The following is a 15,334-nucleotide window of genomic DNA, read 5'->3' on the forward strand; positions in this document are numbered from 1 at the left end:
ATAGATAGCATCTAGTTGAGAATTGCCTTTTGTACCCAGTCTGAAAATCTCTCACTTTAGTTGTTATGTTTAATCTATTCTCACTTAGTACATTTATTGCCGTGTTTGGGCTTAAGTTCATCATCTTGTTACTGTTTTCTTTTCGTCCTGTCAGTTCTTTGCTCCTTTTCCCTCTTTTCCTGCCTTCTTTTAAATTAACTGAGTATTTGTAGTATTTTTTTTCTCTTCTATTGAATTATTAACTATACCTCTTTGTTTTTACTTTTTTAGTGATCTATCTGGGGTTTTGCATGTGCATTTTTAACTTACCACTATCGTAATATAACATTATACTACTTTATGTATCATGTAAGAACTTTAACAGATGTTTAAATTTCTTCTCTCCTTCCCTTATTATTCTTATACATTATATTTATCCATGTTATGACCCCAACAATGCATTCTTATTATCTTTGTTTTGAACTGTGAGGTATCTTTTTTAAAGATTTTATTTGTTTATTTTTAGAGAGACAGGAAGGGAGGGAGAAAGAGAGGGAAAGAAACCTCCATGTGCAAGAGACACATCATACATCAATAGATCAGTTGCCTCTCAAACACCCCCAACCAAGGACCTGGCCAGCAACTCAGGCATGTGCCCTGACCAGGAATCAACCCAGTGACCTTTCAGTTTGCAGGCTGGCGCTCAATCCACTGAGCCACACCAACCAGGGCTATCTCTTTTAAACATGTAAAAATTGATGGAGTTTTTGTTTAGAATCAATATTTTTCAATCTGAAAAACTTTGCTGTTACACTATTTATGGTATAGGTCTGATGACACCTTCTTTTAGCTTTTGTTTGTCAAAAAATTTCTCTTTTTTTTACCTTCATTTTTACAATATTTTTGTGGTAATACACAATTCTAGTTTGATTTTGTTGTTTCATTCAGTGTTTTTAAGTCATAGCTTTTATTGTCTTCTGGCTTCTTTTTTTTTCCTGTGAAGCCAGTGATAATTCTTATTTTTATTTCTATGTATGTTGTGTGTTTTATGTTTTCCTTTGGCTGTGTCTTAGATTTTTGTTTAATCATTGTTTCTCAGCAATTTGATTTTGAAATATGTTGGAGTAGTCTATTAGGGACATACAGTCACTTTTTCATTTCAGATATATGTTTTTTTAGTTCCAGAAGTTCTCTCTGGGTCTTTTTCACAGTTTTCAGTTCTTATATTTTGTTCATATTTTCCTCTGTATTCTTAAACATATTTATAAGAGCTGTTCTCCTAATTTCATTGTATATTCTCATCATTTTGGGGTTTGTTTCTTAGATTTTTTTAATGTTCAGTACATTTATATTGGAAGCTGGGCACTGGTTTGTTTGGGTGGTTCTAGAATATTCTAAGGGATCACCCCGGGGTCTCTGTCTACTGAATGTCTCACATGTTCAGTGAGGATTCTCCTTCACTTCAGTACCCTGTGCCATGGATTACAACACCTCAGCCTGCCAGAACGCTGAGCTCTGACTCCTCAGCTCAGCAGCACCCTGTGCCCTTCTTGGGTTTTCCTCTTCCCCAGTCAGCAGAAACATCAGGGCTGTCAGAGTATTACCATGTATGTGTGCGTGTTTTCCCATTCTCTCAGAGCCTCATGGTGTGCAGCACAATGTTCAGTATCTGAAAACTGTTGTTTATATATTTTGACCAGTTTTCTAGTAATTTATGGCAGGAGGGGTAGTCTGATATTAGTTCTCCATCATGACTGGAAGCAGAAGTAAAAATGTTCCACTTGTCAGTATACAGAAAAAGCATTAGGGCAAGATATGTCAATAGGATGAAAGCCTTTTAAAAGCTTTATGGAGGCAGAGTTGGAAGAGAGTGTGCCAACAGATGTAGAGCATATCATAGAAAATAAACCAGGAGAACAATGTAGGTCACGAGGCAAGGGCTCAGCACAGAGAAAATGTCTGGGAGTCCTACAGCCTAGCAATTCCAGAAATTTCTTTGGAGTCTAGTGAAAGGTAATTTTAATGTGAATCCTAGGCATTAACCTGAAATTCTCATGCAGGGGAAATAAACAGATGTGACTCCCTGGGTCTCCCGTGGAATTGAGAGAATAACAAAAGGACAAATAGAAGCAAACTAAAAAGTAAAGAATCATAAAAATGTTGTATTTTATAGGATTCAGAGTTTCTTGACAGGCATAACAAGAGGATGTGTAATATTTTGCTTCATCTTTAATAAGAGACTGACCAACATGTCAGGTAGAATCAAAGTAATTAAGTAATATTCCTATTATGCATGCATTCTCCATAGAATCAATACTCTTGAGATTTTTGGTTCCATAAGAAATAGTGAGTGCATGTTAAAATATTTGGTTGTGGCTGGTGTGGCAGAGGAAGGTTAGGAGAGGGGAACTTAGCAAATGCTTGAGTAGGTAAGGTAGCATTGGAGGAGGCACCAGTTACCACTAGGTGTGAGGTGGTAGGGTGCTTAGATTATCTCCACAATAGGAATTGAGGGAAGGTGGCTGGTGCTTCAGCAGGTAATGAGTTTTAGATATCTTGTTTCTTTTTCCTTTTTTTTTTATTGTTGTGCAATTACAGTTGTTCCCATTTTCCCCTTACTACTCTCCCCAGCCCTACCCACCCCCACCTCCCACATTCACCCCTCCCCCCAATTGTTTTTGTTCCTGGGTCCTTTATACATATTCCTTGGTGACCTTTCCCCTTCTTTGCCCCATTCTTCCCTTCCCCTGTCCTCTCTGCTTACTGTCAGTTGTTCTTTATTTCCATGTTTCTGGTTATATTTTTCCCACTTGTTTGCTTTGTTGATTGGGTTCCACTTATAGATGATATCATCTAATATTTGTCTTATTTCACTTAGCATAATGCTCTCCAATCCCATCCATGCTATCAAGAAGGGTAGGAGTTTGTTCTTTCTTTCTGATGTATAGTATTCTACTGTGTAAATGTACATAGCTTTTTGATTAAGTCATTTACTGATGGGCACATAGGCTGTTTCCAGCACTTGGCTATTATAAATTGGGCTGCTGTGAACATTGGGTTACAGAGGTAATTTTGAATTGATGTTTCAGGATTCTTAGGGTATAATACCAGTGGTGGAATAAGGGTCAAAAGTCAGTTCCATGTTTAGTGTTTTGGGAAAATTCCATACCGTTTTCCACAGTGGCTTCACCAGTCTGCATTCCCACCAACAGTGCACTAGGATTCCCTTTTCTCTACAACCTTGCCAGCACTTGTTTGTTGGTTTTTTATGATGGCCACTCTGACCAGTATAAAATGGTATTTCATTATGGTTTTAATTTGCATCTCTCTGATATCTAGTGATGCTGAACATCCTTTCATGTCTCTGGGCCCTCTGCATGTCCTCCTCAGAGAACTGTCTATTCAGATCCTTTGCCCATTTTTTAATTGAGTTGTTTGTCTTCCTGGAGTGGAGTCGTGTGAGCTCTTTATATATTTTGGAGATCAAACCCTTGTCCGAGGTATCATTTCCAAATATATCTTCCCATATGGTTGGTTCCCTTTTCATTTTGCTGATGTTTTCTTTAGCTGTGCAGAAGCTTTTTAATTTGATGAAGTCCCATTTGTTTTGTTTTGTGTTTTCCTTTATGTCCCTTGCTCTAAGGTACATATTGGTGAAAATATTGCTGCTTGGAATATCTGAAATTTTTCTGCCTATGTTCCCCTGCCTATGTTGTAGGACTTTTATGGTGTTGTGTCTTATATTTAAGACTTATCCATCTTGAGTTTATTTTTGTATGTGGTGTTACTGCTCAGGAATCAAGGCATTTTTGTACACCAACAAGGAAATATCAGAAACAAAAATTAGGGAAAAAATCTCATTTGATACAGCAACTAGAAAAATAAAGTACCTAGGAATAAACCTAACCAAGGAGGTGAAAAACCTATACTCAGAAAACTATACAACACTGAAGAAAGAAATTAAGGAAGATACAAATGGAAGCATATACTGTGTTCATGGATTAGAAGAATTAACATCATCAAAATGTCAGTACTACGCAGAGCAATTTATAGATTCTACTCAGTCCCTATTAAAATACCAATGACATATTTCACAGATATAGAACAAACATTTCAAAAATTTATATGTAACCACAAACAACCCCAAATAGCCTCAGCAATTTTGAGCGAGAAGAACAAAGAAGGAGGGATCGTAATACCTGACATTAAACTATACTACAAGGCCACTGTAATCAAAACAATATGGTATTGGCATAAGAACAGACAAATAGATCAATGGAACAGAATTAGAGAGCCCAGAAATAAACCCAAGTCTCTATAATCTGTTAATATTTGACAAAGGGGGTAGGAGTATAAAATGGAGTAAAAATAGCCTCTTCAAAAGTGGACTGTTGGGAGAGCTGGACAGCTACATGCAAAAAAATGAAACTAGATATCTTGTTAAGCTGAGGTTTTGAGTGGTAAGTTAAGGACCTTTCAGAATTTAAGAGGTTTGTATTATCTTCTTATTTCTCTCTTAAGATGAAATTATGAAATGAGATAGAAGACCAAAAGGACTCACATTGGAGAGTGGGAATAATGGACCCAAGTGGACACTGCCAGATAAGCAGAGTATCCAGCGTAATTGTCCACCTCATGACAATAGCAACTTGAAATCTTGGTCTGTCATTACCTAAAATAAACCTGAACAACTCCAAAAGCTCTGTTTTAGAAGCAGGTTAAAATACAATACATAGTAAAAAGTGAAGGTTTCGGTTTATTTTTTGAGCCAGGGAAGGTAAAATGTTTATTAAGGTAACATATAATAAAACTTGAAAACCAGTGTTGTTAGCACCTTGGAAGCCAGCAATGAGAGTCTACAGACTTTAGTAAATCAAGAAAGTGAACACAGGTTGTGGCTCAATAGAAACTGCTGATAGTACATACATGTAAGCTGGGAAACCGAAATATGTATTAGAGATTGAGAGTAGCCCGAGGCTTCCTAGGAAAAAAATTGAAGAATAATAGAATAATATATGTCATGAATCCATCGGTTAAAGTATTATAGATTAATTCAGTACCTATATATTAAGCACTAAATATGAGTTTCTGGTATCATTCAAGACACTTTTCTATATACTGATGTCAGTAATTTTTTAAAGAAATCAGAATATGTAACATTTCAGGTAGTTTATGAGCTAGCAGAAAGAGAACACATATACCAGATCAAATTATGTTCCTTGTGTATGTTGTGAGAAATTGAACAGCCACACAACGTGGAAACAAGCACCTTTTTCTATAGCTGTTTATTCCTGCGGCGCAGGTTGGGGACATCCCTAGGATGTGTGGGGTTCCTGTCTATATAAATTTTTGATTAAATATTATAAGATTAAAACTTCACGGGCTCATTTGAGGTATAGTACCTTTTGGATGAAGGTCTACAACACTGGCTAAAGAAGAGGAACTTCAGCCTCTGCTTATGGCCCAGTTAGTGCACATGAAGATTGTGTTAAATTAAAAACCCCTTGTTTTAAAATCAGGAATGGCAAGAAGGCAAGACTAGGTACCTAGATTAGGGGTGAGTGAGAGACTTGCCCTCATGAGATGTGTTCTCCAGCCACCGTCCAGGTGTGGCCTGATGCAGAGGGCTGTGCATGCCCAACCTCAGCCTTCCCTGCACCAGCCCTCAGGCCCCTGCGTGGCAGAGGGAAGCCACAATCGTGGACAGAGGCATGAGGGGAAAGTGTATGTTGGGGGAGCTGGGGTTGGGCACCAGAATGGGTGAGTGGTGGCCAAGAACCAAGTCAAAGTCAAGCAGCAGGTGGCAGGACAACCTTGAGCTGAGGCTACAAGTCCCTGAAGCCATTGTCCCATTAGACCACTTACAACACACATTCATAGTGAAATTAAGAAATCTAAGATGCCAACCACAGAACATTAAACCCCAAAGTGGAACCCTTGTGAGCACTAGGACTTCTGTCACTGGTCACTTGTCCATGAACCTGGCCCTGCCTTGGACTTTTGTGTCCTGTCAACATGAATTGGTCATGTAGAGCACCCTAGAATCATGCAGAACACAATAGATGAATTGGTCGCAAATAATTTAAAATTTCGATAACCCTGAAATGGGATATCAAGAATTGGTAGTTTAGAATTCAGTAAATTTGTTGGTTAACTATTGACTTCTTCCTGTTACAGAGCCACAGGCAAGGGTGTGGGGATGGCCAAGAATGGCTTACTGTTTACTGGGCTGAAAGATACAGCCATTAGGAACTATGAAACAAATGCATCATGATATGTGCTCTAATAGGGGAATAAACAAGAACAATAGGAAAACTGGGATAAATGAACTTTGATGGACATTGTGGAAAGACCTTAGGGGTGGGTGGGGAATGACTTTAGTCAGACCAAGATGGATGGGTAGTGTTTCAGTTACCAGAGTCTCAGAGGCTGACCTTCTAGACCAAAAGGACAGCATAAGACAGGCAGTAAAGTGCAGAGCATGTTGATAGACATGCCTACCCGCTGGGACTTCCAGGCAATTTTGTGTTATACTTACTGAATATCTGTTTTCCAGGCACTGAGATAGAAGCAGGTGGTATTAAGAATATAGGTTTAGGCATCAGACAAATCCATGTTTGAATCACAATCTGCCACTTCCCAGTTGTGTGACTGGAGACAACTCCCTTAACCACTTTGCTTGTCCACTTTAGTCATCTGTAAAATAAAGATACTGGCTTTATAGAATTATTTTAAAGATTAAATGAAATGATGTTTGTGAAATACACCAACCAGCATCCTCAACCTAGTGAAGTAGACAAGCAAATACACATGGATTATCATAGTAGATGCTGTGTAAGGAGAGCGGCTATCTCGGCCCAAGGACTGACTGCTAGGCTTCCTGGAAGAGGTGATATTTGGCCTGGGTGCTGAAGGGTAAGTGTGTGTTTATAAGTCAAAGGGCAGCTAAGAAAGAGCTTTCTTAGGGTTTGAAAACCATGAGTTTCCTTTATGATCTGCCTGGGTCTGGGAGGGAGGGAGTAGCAGCAGGAAGAGAAAGGTAACCATATATAACCATACATGAACTATCTATGAATAAAGACAAATAATTACCTTTCATAAGCACCACAAAACTACTTTCAGTGATTCAAAATGGCAGCCTCTGCACTACGCAAAGCTGAGAGACCTTCTGTGCTGAGTTCTCTTTGAAGTAAGAGGTAAACAAGTTTGCCTAAGAGTTGCTGCAGCAAATGTTTTATGTATTTTCTTTCTTCCAGAAGAAGTCTGGAGCCAGGAGAGAGGGAAACTCTCCAGAAATGTAGCTGTTTTTCTCGTCTTCATCCAGAATATTTTGTTTGGCTGGCAGACTTTTCACAAGACACGATTGGCTCTTTTAATAATAGGAGTCATAGTGGTCTTGGTTGTGTGTTTTACCATGTGCTTGGTGCTTCAAAGGGCATGCCTTTTTCTCTCTTCTTCCTCCAGACTGAACACTTGCCTTTGCAAACTCGTTTCAAAGAAATAGCAGTTGGCGGTCTCGAGCACTCTGTGAGTAATGTGGTCTTTTTGTTGGCATCAACCCCGGGGGAGCTGGTAGCCATCACGCTTAATAAAATATTTGATTTTTATGAAATTTTATTTTATTCACCTCTATGATATCTAAGCAGCTGCAGTATCATTTTGTAAAGTCCTTGAGCTTATTTATTCCTCTTAGAAGTAGTCAAGTTTTATAAAACTAACAACCAGGTAGCAGGATCAGAACCAGACACCAGAGAGCAGCAGGGGGTGTCAGCTGTGAAAGTAAGGGAGAAAGGTCAAAAGAGTATTTTTGATAGCATTTCTTTTTCTCAGTTGTGTCAGTCATCTAGTCAAATATCAGTTCATTTCTCTGTTTCTCTTCCCTAACTCCCCAGTGCTGAGTCCTGAAGATTCCTTTGGTGTTGTGTGTGTGTGTGTGCGTGTGTGTGTGTGTGTGTGTGTGTGTGTGTGGTTTGATTTAATTCTCCATGTATCTCATGCAGTCATTCCAAGCTTGAGGCATGCCCAGGGACACTTGAAGTTCACAGCCTTGTTTTTCTCCAGTTTACCTTACCTGATACTAATTCTAAATTTGAAAACCTGAAACTGTGTATAATTTTCTATCTTGGAGCTGCCACCAGTCTTATTCAGGTATTGAAAGCAACACATGACCAGCAAATGCTAACTTGTTGGACTTGACTTTGCCATTCAGTAGTTTGTTCGGGGATAGGGCATCAGGGAGACAGCTATAATGAATTCTATTCTTGCTTCTTTTTACCAAAGTGCTAGAAAAAAAATGCAAACAGCTGTTTGGCTAATGTAAGCAATGTTTGAATTTTTAGAATGGACTAAATAGCAGGAGATTTGACTATGAAGATGAGAATCCAGTGGGAGAAGATGGAGTTCAGCAGATGTACCCTCTTTGTAATCAGATGTGCTACCAAGACCGGAGCCCTGGCCAACATCAAAACGACGATCCCGAGAGAGTCTACATCAACCCTCGAGAGCATTATGTGTGATTGCCCTGCTTCTCACAGGCACTCTGACGAATGTGAATCCTAGGCTGGGGAGAGAAACCGAGGTTAATAGTCATTATGTTGTTCTCTCTCATACAAAACGATCCCCCTGCAAGTGTATCAGAAGTCGTGATGAATGACATGGAGCCAATAGCAAATTTCTTTCTTCCAGTATTTCTTCACCCCCAGCTGTGTTTGTGAACTTGACTACAGGTTTGTGTATTCCTGTGACAATGGTGTTTAACTACTAACGTTCGGCCTACGATGGCATGTTCATTGAAAAGCAGACCATCTGCCTGTGATGCCAGCAGCAACTCTCCATAAAGAAAGCCCCAGCTGGGAGTACACACCTCGCTGGGTCTCAGACAGGCCCCCTGTTCATCTGTAAGTCATACAGGCAGCAAAAGTGAGATGGAGTTTGAAATCCATCTCACTAACTATTTAGTTGGGATTTGGCTTTCCCTGACATGCTTAATATAATCACAATACCTGTGTACAAATCAGAGGCTTGAGGAAACAGGCAAAATTTGTTCTCTACACACACAAAAAAAACAAGAAAAGGTAGTTTAAACCTTCAAGTCTTTTGATTGCTTTTAGACTCTTGTGATATAATATATGTTCCTTCTTGATCACTAAGGCCCTGAAGGATACATATCTCTTTCCTGGTCTACATATCTGCCCAGTTTTGATTAGTGGAGTGCTAACCGTGGTCCTCCTCTCACTCTGTCATTGTTCCCACAGGTCTGTTCTTTACTAGCCACATTAGCCTAGTTCCCACCTGCTAAATTCTAAACTCCCTGGAAACGGTGGACAGCCTTGAGCCTTTTCCCTCTTCTGTGGTATTGTGTACGACAGGCTCAGCTTTCACTACTGAAATTTCTTTAAAACGGACCCTATCCACACAGGCCTTAGCCACCCTCTGCATTCTTACTACTTATTGTCCATGTTTCATCTACCTCAGAAAAGCCTGCTGGAAAATCACTGTGAAATAGCTCCTGTTTTTAAAAGGCAGGTGGAAAATGAAAACTTAAAAAAAAAGCCACTTCAATGTGGCGTATGTGCCAAACCCACGTTACCCTTGATCTCCCTCCCTTACTTTATATGGTCAACTACAAGAATAAAGATATGACTTTAGAAAAAGGCCCTGGCCAGCCCTGACCAGTGTGGCTCAGTTGGTTGAGTGTCATCCCACAAAGTAAAAGGTCATGATTTTGATTCCTGGTCAGAGCACGTACCTGGGTTGTGGGCCTGGTCCCCATGTGCAAGAGGAAACCAATGGACATTTCTCCTATGCATCCATGTTTCTCTCATTCTTCCTCCCTTCCCCCTCTCTAAAAATAATTAAGAGTTTTAAAAAATTAACAAACAAAATACCCTGGCCAGGTGGCGTAGTTGATTAGGGCATCATCCCATGCACCAGAAATTTGCAGGTTCGGTCCCCAGGCTGGGCACACACCTAGGTTATGGGTTTGGTCCCCAATCAAAGGCGTGTACAGGAGGCCACTAATTGATATTTCTCTCTCACATCAATGCTTCTCTTCCTCCTTTTCTTTCTTTCTCTCTAAGGTCAATAAAAACATATCATAAGGTGAGGATTTTTTTTAAAAGATGCTAAAAAAGCCAGTAGTGACTAACATACCAGTATATCCTGCACAACTCTAGTGCCAACTCTAGTGTCTGTCTTGAGTTTTCTCACTTTGCCAACTGTTCCTCACTGAGAGTCAAGGCAGTAATTAAAGTGGGGTGAGCAGAGGAGGGAGCACAGGTACAAATGTGATCACCCTCCCTCACATCTGAAGGAAAGCATCGTTTCACTTGTGTTCTGGAAGATTAGAGGTATGCCACAGATTTAAAAAAAGAAAAAACCCTACAGACTTCTCATATATTAGAAAAGAGGGACATAAGCACTATAAAATAGTACACATTTCCAACCTACGCTTCAAGGGGGCAGGAGAATAGCAACATAGATTTCTAATGAGATACCAAAGACACCTTATGATTCGGGCTGTGCTGGCTCTAGTTCCTGCCTGTGTGTTGCTGTGCTTTGTCAGACCAGGCATCCAGTCCTTCTGCAATAGTAATACACTCCCCCCATGACCTGGGTGACCAGTGACTCTGGGAGAAAGATGCTAAGTTCTAACTCAATGCTTTAGCTAGGAAATTCACAATTTAAAAGTTATATGAGATCAGAGAAGGTAAAGTTAAAGGAGTTCATCATCACCAATCCCTTATTATATGAAATGTTAAAAGGACTTATCTAAGAAATAGAAGATCAAAAACTATGAACACTAAAATGACAACAAACTCCTGTCAACAACTGAACCTAAAAAACAAAAACTAAGCAAACAACAAGAACAGGAACAGAGTCACAGAAATGTGGATCATATGGAGGGTTATCACTGGGGAGGGGAGGGGGAGATGGAGGGAAAGGAATAGGAAATAAGGAGCATAATTGTTAGGCATAAAATAGGGGGAAGTTAAGAATAGTATAGGAAATAGGGAAGCCAAAGAACTTATCTGTACAACCCATGGACATGAACTAAGGGGGGGGGGTGCTGCTAGAAGTTGGAGGGGGCAGGGCAGAGGGAAGGTAAAAGGGAGAAAAGATTTGGGACAACTGGATAGCATAATCAATAAAATATACTTAGAAAAAGTTATATGGTATCAAAGGGTAAATCCCAAGGACCCTCATTGCTGTCTCAAAGTGCTACCTTAGAGCTAGAATTTACTGCCCTTTTCAGCAAGCTGGCACAGAAAGAAAATATTTGACTGTGGTACGTGGAATCCCATCAGTGAGTTAGTGTAACTGAAGGTGTAGGAATCCTTGCAATTGTTTTCCAACAGAAAGATGACTCTGGTCAGAGCTCTACTTCACAGGGAAGTGTTTTGTAAAGTACTGAATGTTACAGAGGAGGAAATACTATGGAACATCACCTCCTTTAGAAAGCTGTAGTCATGTCTCACACATACCGGGTGGTTTCTTGCGTCCTGCTGGGAAGCAGGTTGTTGAATTAGTGTCGTAACAGTGCCCCTGCATCCCAGTGGGGAATAGAGATGTCTTCATTTGCACTAGGGAAGGAGATTGGGGAGCACTGGGTTTCAGGACCCCTTGGACCTGTATACAGTACCTTCCTTACCAAGAAGAACCCACTATTGCATTTTTCATAATCTCAATGTGGTTATGGAAAAGAAATTTCAGGATGTAGGTACCTCCGTCACAGCCAGGTAGTTCAATATCCTTTTTGCCTGTCTCTCAGGTATGGTATTTCTTTAACAAGCAGGTAGATTTTATAGCTGTTGGCCCCTTACAAGCTATCTTGCTCATCCTGGTGCATCCCATCTACATCTGTTATTTTAAATGCTGAGTGGAAAGGGAAGGAGCTTTAAAAAAGTTTGATCAGCCAGCCCCCTCAACCAAAATATACCCTCCAAAATTAGCCTGTCACTCTCTAAATCTGGAGCCTAGACTAGACGATAGCTATTTAAATTTGGAAGTTAGACTCGCGAAGATCCATGTGTGAGGCTTAGGGATGTAAGCCACAGCTGGTGCTGGATGCTCTTCAGGTTTACTAAAACACACTAAAGCAGAAAGAAGTCCCAGAGTGGTTATCCACTTACAGTTGCAGCCTTGCATTTTCAAGGGGCAGTGTGTGCTCCATCTTAAACCCACGCCTGTTCTGGAGGCCACCAGGCTCCAGGAGTATGCCTTGTTGCTTCAGTAGTGGATAATAACCAGTTCTTTGCAGACCACACTAGGATAAAGTGGCTGTGCCACTTAGGATTGGGCTGACATAATGGGATAAGAATTTAGATTAATTCTTTAATGGTGATTTTTTCTCTCTTCATTGAGGGTTCCCCTGTCTGTGACCTTATGTGTTCTAAATTTGAAGAAGTCCATGCTCTTTGGGGCATGTGATATAAACTTCTTATCTGTGTTAGGCTTCCTTGTAATGTTGCCCATAGTAGATGCTAAAGAAATGTGCTAGAAACTAAATGAATTGGTGTCCTCATTAATTTTTTATCGCCCTGTTTACTCATAGAGACTCATAGGGATGACGGCTTCTTTATCCATCTTTGAGAATGATTTCCTAAGTCCTTTGCCACAGTAGTCTAAAATATACTATTTTGTTTTTCATTATTTAGTCTTTCCCTGCACTGTGCTGGTCTCCAAGTGCTATTCTTAATATATAATAGTCTCCCTTAAAACCTTTTATCCCCTGGGGGAATAGAAGACAGACCATTACACCGGGAATCGAAAGAACAGGTTCTGTCTACTCCAGGCTTCATGCCTTTGAGCCATGGAAACTTAGACAATGCTTAAACTCTCCAGGGCGTCAGTGGCCCCAATCCATAAAGTGGAGGTTATCACACTTTCCTCAGCAGCAATATGATGAGAGTCAAATAAGACAGCAATGGATGGAATATTGTAAGTCTTAAAATGAAAATGCCTGTGTTTCGGTTGTTGTTGCATGCCGGATCACCTTTGCCAGCATTCCAAATACCCTAGCATCCCCAAGGAGAAATGTTAAAAATTTCAATTAGACCTAATTTCAATATAGCCAAGTGCAAGTGGAAGACATTCCTTTTACTGTAACAGAGGTCTGTCATATGAAAAACTTGATACCTGGGTTTTAGCCTTTCTGCCTAGAATTGAAAATGCATGTTGCTGTGACTAGTAGTCGTTCTTGTTTTACATGTTACTACAAACAACAGCCACTGTTACTGAGTGCGCAGCATGGACTGGGGTCTAGGGCAGGCACCTTAGGTGAATCATGTCCCTGACTAGAACCAAACTCCTGTTCTCTTTCCAGCAGCCCTGTGGGGACAGAAAGGCTCACGGTGACTGCTATGCTGCACGCCCACCATCATGCTTAACGTCAGTGTTTCAAATCTGTTCTTGGGGAATGATGTTACGGTAGAGGTTTTCTCTATTTTTTAAGAAGAGTTTAAGAGGGAACTCTTAAGAGTTTAAGAGGGAACAAATCATAAGAAATGTTTATTAAGATGAAAGCAAGAGCATATATTTATCTTAAGTAGTTTTGAACTTCTCAAAATCCTTATTGAGTCTCACACCCATTAGCTACAGAAATAACCAGTCAAATAATTAAAATGACTCCATTTCAGTTGGTTCTGTTTTAGTGGCACAAATTTCTAACAACTCATCTTGAACTTAGTTAATTGCTCTGTTTAGTTTGCTTCAAAATTGTTGAACTCCCAGAGGTGGTGGCACTCCTGTAGTGGACAGCTAGAAAGAAAGTGGCTTTGGTAGAAGGCCAGAATAGGAAGGATGTGTAGTAGAAACGTGACAGTTCTGTGTTTCTCTTCTTCCTGTGTTTAATTGACAAAGGTCTTTCATCCTTGGGCTGTTTACAGGTCTTATGAGAGAACAGTGACTTCCAGTTTTCTGTAACTAAAAACTGCTTTTCTGAGTCTATTCCACTATAGACCATGACTGGATTAATCTCATTGCCCCTGTAAAGGTATCTGTGTTTCCTCCTTTAGAGAAAAAAAACTGTTGTAAACTAGACTTAGCCAGTTTGGTCACTTGCAGTTATCAGGTTGCTTTTGAAGGTTTTCAGTAGGTAGAGGTGGGTGAGGGCTATTAATCTTCTCCCCTAACCTTACCAGGTGGTACTTTACACTGAAATCAGGTTTTAGACCAATGTCCGCCTCATCCACATTTAGAAGTAAGCAAGCACTGAAAGAGACATGCTGTAACAGTTACCCTGTGTTGTATGCCTGAAAAAGTCCCAACTCTGTTCCACTAAGGAATCTAATAATATCTTCAATGAGAGGGTTATTTAAAGAGATGAATCCAATAATATTCAGGCAGGCTTTGGTGTCTGGCACCCAATTCTGTTTAAATTTTAGACACAGAATCTAGGGATCCCAGGGCTAGTGGGCTTGCTAGACTCTCACATCTGTTCAAGGAAGGGCTGGACTGCCCCAGAATTGGGGCAATACACATGCCTTGATCACTATTAATTTGACCATTGAAAACTGTCCCTCGTTAACAAAGTCTCTGGTGTTGCACTACAGAAAAAGTTCTGATGTGACTGAAGTTTTTCAAATGCTACCTTTGGAGGGTGCGTTTCCAACCAGGATATTTCAAACGGTAACTAACCACTCCTTATTAAGACTAATTAACATATGCCAAAATAATTAAAATGCATGAAATGTAACAATTTGCTAAGGATTCCTCACACCAGAGGGAGGTAGACATATTCACTGCTCTGAAGTTGGCCACCTGCCGAGTAGAGAACCTCACTGACATTTCTCTTTAGTGAAGGCTTTTTCCTTCTTAGGAGGGTGGGGAATGGGGCAGAGGGAAAGAGGGCTACTTAACATTTGCTGCTAAAGAAATAATCTCCAGTTCACCTTTGTACATGGTGCATGTACAACAGAAACCTTACATACGCCAACATCCCATTATTTCAAGCCCATTTTACGATACTTGTTTTAACATTGTCTTTAAGGAATGGTTAGAGACAGGAAAAGGGAGGCCTTTTTTAACTCAACAGTGAAAATATTAGGTATATTTCTACTCTTTTTCCCATACTAGCATATTCTCTACCCAAGTCACTGTATGTGGAGAAACTGTCAAAAATTCAGATGAAACTAAACATCTTTTATCATACATTATCAAGACTGTGATGTAGAATTTCATTCTGTATAACAGGGAGAAGGGAAACCACCCATGACAATTAAAAGGATTCTTTATTCCACTGGTTGGGGAAAAATCTTTCCATTGGTTCATTCCCCAGAATATTCCAATCAGTTTTGGGGAGCTAAGGCCATGATGTGCATCAAATTACATCTCCCTGCACCAAAACATACTAGTT

The 15,334-nt window shown here is 40.0% G+C and overlaps 1 protein-coding gene across 2 annotated transcripts in view; it reads left to right on the top strand.

The window, feature by feature from the left end:
* Positions 1 to 9,720, top strand: part of NECTIN3 (nectin cell adhesion molecule 3) — a 125,392-nt gene extending 115,672 nt beyond the window's left edge. Inside the window, exons 8-9 of one of the 2 annotated variants that reach the window (XM_045851507.1) lie at positions 7,444 to 7,506; positions 8,319 to 9,720. In XM_045851507.1, the coding sequence (XP_045707463.1) occupies positions 7,444 to 7,506; positions 8,319 to 8,495 (240 nt within the window). In that variant the 3' untranslated portion in view covers positions 8,496 to 9,720. The remainder of the gene's footprint in view (positions 1 to 7,443; positions 7,507 to 8,318) is intronic. The other variant, XM_045851508.1, reaches the window with a different exon arrangement.
* Positions 9,721 to 15,334: the final 5,614 nt, after the last annotated feature.

This window comes from Phyllostomus hastatus, unplaced genomic scaffold (assembly GCF_019186645.2).
Source record: "Phyllostomus hastatus isolate PE091 unplaced genomic scaffold, TTU_PhHast_1.1 phas_contig_86, whole genome shotgun sequence".
Lineage (NCBI taxonomy): Eukaryota > Metazoa > Chordata > Mammalia > Chiroptera > Phyllostomidae > Phyllostomus > Phyllostomus hastatus.